At 33.2% G+C, this 8,338-nt stretch overlaps 1 protein-coding gene across 1 annotated transcript; it reads right to left on the reverse strand.

Annotated features, from left to right (window-relative positions):
- Positions 1-2,243: 2,243 nt before the first annotated feature.
- LOC127241693 (uncharacterized) lies at positions 2,244-5,664 on the reverse strand. Its single transcript, XM_051260869.1, has 6 exons — positions 5,220-5,664; positions 3,917-5,116; positions 3,701-3,834; positions 3,546-3,621; positions 3,068-3,451; positions 2,244-2,740 (listed from the first exon to the last, which is right to left on the reverse strand). Exons 1-6 carry the CDS (start codon positions 5,662-5,664, stop codon positions 2,244-2,246), a joined length of 2,736 nt encoding a protein of 911 aa, XP_051116826.1.
- Positions 5,665-8,338: the final 2,674 nt, after the last annotated feature.

Genomic DNA, 8,338 nt, shown 5'->3' on the forward strand with positions numbered 1-8,338 from the left:
TTGAATGCATTGTGCAACATCTTCATAATTATATATATAAAGATATATATTTATTTAGGCAAAACAGCAAAAACCCCCGTGGTTTACCAAATCGGCTGAAAACTTCCGTAGTCCTAAAACTCCAAAAAACCTACTTGTGGTTTGTAAAATGTTGCAAACAAATTCCCCCTCTATTAGGATTGTATATCACGCGATTTTTGGTCCATAATATATTTCTTCTTCTTCTTTATTCTTCTTATTTATTCTTCTTTCTCATTATTTTTTTTTTATTTTAAATCTGCTAAACTTTAGCAACATAAATTTTACCAAATTTATCACAATTAATTGATCGGACATGGACATGAAGATGAGAATGCATAAGTTATTATTCACTGTCGATTTCTTCTTCTGTTTTACCAAACCCAGAAATACTTGAAATTTAAAAATTCAATTTGACATTAAGATTTGAAATCAATGTAAAAAGAAAAAACAACTTGCAGAAGAAAAATTGGAGAAAAAGAGATAGAGAAAGAAAAATAAAATTGTTTATTCCTTCTTCTTCCTTGCTCCAGCAGTTTCTGCCTATCAACTTCTTTCTCTCTTATTCTTTTGCTCTTCATTCTTCAAAGAACAATTGGAGATGAAGAAGAAGAAAAAAAAATTGGAGGAAAAAAAAGAAAAGAAAGAAGCGGGTGAAACTGGCTGGAGAAGAAGAAGAGAAAAATTGAGAAAAAAAAAAGAAGCGGAGAGAAGATAAATTGAGAAGAAAAAATGATGGAAGAAAGAAGTTGTGCAGAAGAGAGGAAGAAAGAACAAAGGAGAGAGAAATATAACGGTCTGATAGCTAAAATTTAACGGAGTTTTAGGACTACGGAGAGTTTCAGCAGATTTGGTAAACCACGGGTTTTTTTTTGCAGTTTTGCCATTTATTTATAAGATGATATCCCAATAAATGAATGTATGTTGGATGGAAAAATAGTGTCAATCTCTGTGAACAATATAATGGTCTGATATAATGTTTGTGAAAAATAAAGAGAGAATTGTAAATACATTATTTTTTTTTCAAATATAAATATACTATTAAATAAAAGATCAAATTAATATTTTAATAATAGTTTTATTTTATCTCTAATTATATATTTTATTTTATTCTATTTTTATTTTATTTTTTTTAATACAAAACAATTAAACTTAATCCCACTAGAATTTTACTAACCTCCCCTCTATATATTTATATATATTGTTTATTTAAATCTAGAAATTCATATATATATATATATATGTTTATTTAAATCTAGAAATTCAATTAGAAATGATTGACAATGGCATCAAGTTACTCCTCCGATATTCTTCTCATCGACGGAATTCCCAACCACATCGCCGAGATGATACTACAGAAATTATGGACAGTCGATCGAATTCGCGTGAGAACTGTTTCAAGGGAATGGTATGCTACTCTGCGCCAATTACCGCCGTCGGAGCCGCCATGGAAGATCCTGTCGAACAGCTTCGATCAAGAAATCAATCCCAAGAAAATTAAACTTTTAAGCCCAAGCAAGAAAGAATACACTTTCGAGTATCCCAAGAATGGGCAATGCTGCTGCGGATCTTCCCGGGGATGGCTGTTCATCGGCGGCGGCGGCAATAGCGTCGCGGAAATTGGGAAGATTCTGCTATGGAATCCGCTGTGCGGAGATATTAGGAACATGGTTCGCCGTCGCGGATCGGCGTCGCGGATCGGCCTTTACCGTTCCAGATACGTAGCGGCGTATCGGTCGCGGCGTATCGGTCAAATATCGGCCTATATGATTTTTTTATATAAAATTTATATTTTTTCAAAAAAATAATAAATAATTAATTAAAATACATCAAATTATAAATATAATTAATTTAAAAATATATATTATTGAAAAAATATATTATAATTTATAATAGATCAAAATTTAAAATGAATAATATTTCAACTAAATTAGCGGATATATATATATATATATAAATGTAAATGCTAAATTTTATGTTTTGCATATTGTCATTATACTAATAAATTTATTTTAATAACAAAATGATGTACCTTGTGTCCGTCAATGTCAAGATTTCATCTTTATCATCTGCATTATATAAATAAAAATAATTAGAAAAAAAATACAAATAAAATTTTATAAAATGTTCAAACTACGTTTATACTAAATATTTATACTTACCATTCAATACCATGTGGAATGTCGTGGAGGTTCAAAATCATTTTCATCTGCTGATCGATTATATTACGAATATCCTTGTTCTGGATTCATATTGCTTGGATAAGGAGAGATGTTCGAACCATATTGATTTTCTCTGAATGAACCCCTTCCATATACATCAAAACCTCGATATTCTCTATTATCATTGCTTCTGCTTGATGAACCATAATTTTGTCTACGATCATCAATACTACCCGAACCAGATGTAATCCCTCCGTAATATGTTCCAACTGGTTGGTTGGATCCAAATATAGGAAGATTGGCTGTATCCTGAAGATGTCTGGGTAGATTAGATAAACCGTATCCTGAGTAATAGGGATTATGATATGCATTTGGTTGGTCCCACTCCTGTCTCCCCAATCTATTACTCGAGCTATGAGAAGAATCTCCATAGGAATAACCTATATTCAAGTCTTGCATATATTCGTGAACTCCAGAATATCTCCTAGTATCTGAAAAATTTGAAGCATCGGCTTCACTTGAAAATTCTGTTAAACTATTTAGAAAATCTCTTTGAGCTTCTATACCAGGACGATATCCATGATCAGTGTTTTGGGTAGCATAATAATTTTCATTTCCTTGAGCCCATCCCATATCACTTGAGTATCGGCTATCCCTGTAGCTCCCACTACCACCACCACCACCACCACCACCATCATCATCATCATCATCATCATTGTTATTATTCTTATCTTCACCATTAGTCGATGAAGATGAAGATTCCAATATGATTGCTTTTTTTTTCTTGGCCGTATTTTTGTTTTCTGATTTTTTCTCTTTCGCCTTCTTTTTTTCATCAGCTATAAATTGAGATAAAAGCATATCACTGTCATGATCATTATGCTCACTTTGACCTCGATCTCCACTTTCTTCAATAGCCTCATCCAACCAATTCAAATCACTATCACGAATAAGTGGAGATTCATTTTCTCTAACCCATTCATCTAAAATATCATTTTCATCAAAAATATGATTCAAATCAATTGGGTCATAAAAATCGTCTGTGTCTGTCCTTTGCATAAAATTTTTTACCCGAAGACGCATGTTGTAGTAGACATAGACTAGCTTATGCAGTTTCTCAATAGCTAATCTATTCCGAAGTTTAGTATGGATCAAAGCCCACGTACTCCAATTCCGCTCACAACCCAATGATGTGCAAGTTTGACTCAAAACTTTTAATGCAATTTTTCTTAAATTAGGAGCTTCATCACCGTACATATTCCACCAGTCAGCTATTAAAAATAAATAAAAAATTATTAATAATGCAACATTTTATAACAAGTATATTTAAAAATATAATTAAATGATAAATTTCATAATACATACCTGGTAAAGATGTAGATACAGCTCTAATAGCAAGTGCACTTCCAAACTCTCCAATTTTGTTAACAAATATGTTTATCTATAGACAATATAATAGTAAAATTATTAGAAATTAATATATATATTTATATATTATTTATAAATTTCACATAATTTACCTCATTCATAGCCTTTACTTGTATATCCAAATCTGGCTCGAGTCTTTTGATAACTTCTTTTACTCCTTTTCGAACCTCCGATGAATCAAATTCACAAGTGCCGGAGTATTGAAGACCAGGATTTAAAAAATAAGCTGCATGAAATGTATATAAAATTAAAAAATAAAACAAACGATTAGCACAATATAAAAACAAAAAAATAACAAGAATAGTTACCTGCTGCATGCAAATCTTGATGCAATTGATTATACCATCTTTCATCGATGATATCCCAATATTGTTGAAAATCTTTCACCGCGGTTTTTATTGCCATTTTTGCCCTATCCATTGCCTCATAAATGATAGGTAGTGTAGGTTTTTTATCTTGATCAACTACTTTTAAAACCTTCACTAAGGGTTCCATGACCCCACAGACTCGGCGTATCCGTTTCCAAAATCTTTCATTCAAAATCAAGTCTGATATATCTCCGGCTTCATGTCTTCTCCTCGAGGTATTATTGTACTCAACCCATTCTCTAGAAGTACACATTCTTTTCAAATCGGTTGCATATCTCAGAAGACTTTCCATTGCAACAAACTCGGTTGCAAATCTTGTTATGCCTGGTCGCAACAGATCTCGGCCATTCGTATATGTTTTCATCAAATTAACCACTTTATCACTGTTGTATATAAATCCTGTAATTCTTCTGGCTTCTTTTATCGTATCTTTCATTGACAATATATCTCCGATGTCTTCTAACATCAAATCAATGCAATGCGCTGCGCATGGAGACCAAAAAATGTGCTTCCTTTTCCTCATCAGTTTTTTCCCAGCCGCCTTCATACTAGCTTCACTATCAGTTACAATTTGTACAATATTGTCAACCCCTACTGATTCCACCACCTTATCCATTAGGGTGTAGACAAAGTCCGCAGTCTTCGCCTTATTTGTACAATCAACCGAACTGTGATATATCATATCTCTATCACAGTACACCATAAAATTTATGATTGGATGTTTTGTACGAGTACTCCAACCATCACACATAATTGTACATCCGTATGTTTTCCATTTCTGCTTTAAAGAATCAACATACTGTACAACTTCTTGCATCTCCTCGTTTAAATATTCACCACCAATTTGTTTACCAGTAGGTCCTTTAACTCCAGGTCCAACCGATGCAATCGTGTCAATCATCGTTTGGTAGTAAGGACCACTATCGGCAGCGTGAAATGGTATTGCATTAAAATGAAAAAATTTTGAAATTGCTCTACCCACTTTTTTTGCATTATCTTTTGAAAACATATTTTTCAAAGACTTATTCTTCGATTGAAACATGTATGGATCAAGTTTTTTTTGATGCAAACATTCTGTCTTTTTCATAGAGCTTTCGAAAAAATTTCTTTTACTTCCTTTTGTATTCGAGCTGCTTCCTCCTACAAAGATAAAAAAAAAAAAAAGCATATGATCATATATGGTTGTTATCTCAAAAAAAATATACTAATATTTAAATATATTTTATAAATTTAATAAATATACCGGCTTTAAAATTCAAGCTTGGTAGATCTCCGGAAACAGAATGTCTACGCTGCTGCTCCATAAATTCCATATTTCTGCTTTCAGCCATTGCTCTTTTTAAGTGTTTTCTTTCAAGAGCATCTATCTCATCTTCATTTATTTCAAAAACTTCATCTTCTTCCTCATCAGAATCATCTTCCAAACGAATAGAATTTTGCAATGCTTCTAACTTTTTTTTATGTGCTGCTCGCATACTTTTTCCTTGGATCAAGTGTTTTTTTAATAACTCTCTTATTTCTTTTGGAGCTCTCGTGCATGCTTCAACTTGACCTGTAACATGTGCTATATGTTGTTTCATCCTAGTAATTCCGCCGTGAACAATTTTACCACAATAATTGCATTTTGCTTGTTTTCTATCATTGCTGATAGGAGTAGCATGATCCCAACCAATATCTCGCGGTGCCATTTTACACAAACTCTGTAATTGAATAATACAATTGTTAAAATATTTATAAATAGTAATTCATTAATTAAATAGACAAATTATATATTAGTTTATTAATAAATCAAACTTATACAAAAATTTAAGTAGATAACTAATTTGTTTATATAAAAAATATAGTTAAAATATTAATTTTTTACAATAAATTTACAATTAATACAAATTTTGTCTAAAATAATATTAATTTTAAATAATAAGATTATAAGTTATTCTAAAATATTAATTTTAATGAACTCAATTTATATAGATTAAATAAAAATTAAATACAATCCAACACAATTAAACTAAATTTATCAATAAATTAAACAAATTATTCTAAATAATTAAATCTAAAATAATTAAACCTATAAATTAAATAAACAAATTAATAAAAAATAATTCAAATTTATAAATATTTAAATTAATTAAAATAATATAATAATTAAATTTACCTTCCTCCTTTCTTCCCCTCCCCCAGAACGCAGAACCCAGAACTCTTCCCCTCCCCCAGGACGCAGAACCCAGAACGCAGAACGCAGAATTTTCCCCCTCCCCCACGATTTCGTTCAGACGCGAACAACTTCCCCTCCCCCACGATTTTCTTCACCGACGCGAACGCAGAATCCTCCCACTTCTTCTTCCCCTCCCCCACAATTCTTCTTCAGACGCGAACGCAGAACAGAGGTCTTTCCTCCACGATTCTTCTTCAGCGCACTGGTAAATGTTTTCTTCTCCGATCTGATCGAATTGAGATGAATTGTTCGAATAATACGAATAAAAAGTAGAAAATCGGTAAGAATAAGATTTATAATGGGTTTTATAGATAAGATATGAATGGATGGGAAAATTTTGGGCAAATATCGGATATTTTTGACGAACCGGAACGGTCCTGTTCCGGATCGGCCGAGTCGGACCGGACTCGGCCGATCCGGCGAACCATGATTAGGAATCTTCCTCCGCTGTCGTCATTGGAATTTCTCCAGACCGCTGTCAATGCCGGCTTACGGTTAGGGCTAAACTTCTTATCTTGTTACGTTACGAGAGTTCATGTCTTCTCCACGAATTCCGGCGAACTCACGGCGGCGATGATTTTCGGTATTCAGTACCCAGGTGCCCAACGGAGGTTGATCATCTGCACGCCAGACGATCCGCATTGGACGGCCGTGGATACGGAGATCGTCAATGAAAACCCGATGGACGTCCTGTTTCATAGAGGCAAGCTGATTGTCTTCTGTAATGATCTGCGATATTCAACTACTGTTTCCAATGGAGTTATCGGACATGGCTGCCGCACTGTTAGCCTAATAAACGGCGGCGAGGTGGAGATGGAGATTGTGACCATGGTGTACTGAGGGGGAGCACGTAGGAGCTTGCAGGGGCTAAAGGGTGTTCGCCCTCCTAATTAATTAAATTTTGTATTTTTATTATGTAGTATTTGCATAATTTTTAAAATTTAAATAATTAGCTGCCCCTATAAATTTAATAAAAATATTAGTATTATTTATATTTAACTTAAATATTTTAAAAATTGGTTAAAATACTTCAAATATTTAGAAATATTTGAAAAAAATCATATAAAATAAACTATTTTTTTGTAATTATTTTTAAAAAAATTTATTATATTATATAATTTCAAAATTATTATATATTATTTGCATGAAAAAATTTCGGCCCCGCCAAAAAAATATTCTGGCTGAGCACGTGAGAGGGAAATTCCACAACTTCCGGATGGCTTCTCCCTGCATAGAGGAGTTTATAGAGATGATTTTTTGGTGGCGCTGCTGTCACCGGCGGCGGTGTCCGGCGAGATGCTGCTAGTGAGCGCTACGGTGGATCTACACACAAGTATAAAGCATCGGTCATATAGGTGGATGGAAATCGGAGATGTTGAGGTGGACCAGATTAATGTTTACGGCCGCAGCTCGCCGGAGAAGCTTTGGAGCTCGGGCGGCAGGCGGTGTTGGCGGAGGTTGCGACGCGGTATCGATGGTGGTGAACAATATTGATAACGGTAAAGTTCGGAATGGTTTCATATATTTCATGGAGAACGGTTATTTGACGGTTTCGACCGGAGCCAGTGACAATGGCATCGTTTAGACTATCTCCACGGTTCAGCAAAGAGGCAGATTCGATGTACAAAACGGTATTGCTCTCATGAATTTTGTAGGGTATTATCGGTCTACGTCCAAACTTCTTGGGTAGTTTATGCCCGAAATATAGAAACTAATACAAAAAAATAGGATTGTAGTTTCTCATTTTAGGGCAATCCAAGTAGAAGTTCGATTTTGTGTATGAATAAACTTTAAAAAAATAGTTTTCTTTTTTGTTTTTTAATTGTTGAAATATAATAAAATTAAAAATTTTTAATTGTTAAAATTACTTAAAAAAATATGCTAATATGTAATTTACTATTCCCTCCATCCCAGACCAGATACCATGTCCACGTTGCCGTTTGTGTCCGTCCCGCGTACCATACCATGTCACTTTCTTTTTTTGAAAATGATTACACACTTTAATCTCATTTTAAATTTTTAAATTTTATTTTATTTTTTAATTTTAATTAAACTAATTAGTTATCTTAATTATTTATATTATAGAATAATTATTTTCACTAATACATTCTTAATTATCTACTAATTACACCACTCCTAAAATTCTT

Source organism: Andrographis paniculata, unplaced genomic scaffold (genome assembly GCF_009805555.1).
Source record: "Andrographis paniculata isolate CXL003 unplaced genomic scaffold, ASM980555v1 Contig83END, whole genome shotgun sequence".
Lineage (NCBI taxonomy): Eukaryota > Viridiplantae > Streptophyta > Magnoliopsida > Lamiales > Acanthaceae > Andrographis > Andrographis paniculata.

Coding starts and splice junctions, on each gene's coding strand:
- LOC127241693 (XM_051260869.1), bottom strand. CDS start 5,664: ATGGCACCGCGAGATATTGGTTGGGATCATGCTACTCCTATCAGCAAT. Junction 3,622..3,700: donor AAGTAAAGGCTATGAATGAG/GTAAATTATGTG, acceptor TATTGTCTATAG/ATAAACATATTTGTTAACAA. Junction 3,452..3,545: donor TGTATCTACATCTTTACCAG/GTATGTATTATG, acceptor TATTTTTAATAG/CTGACTGGTGGAATATGTAC.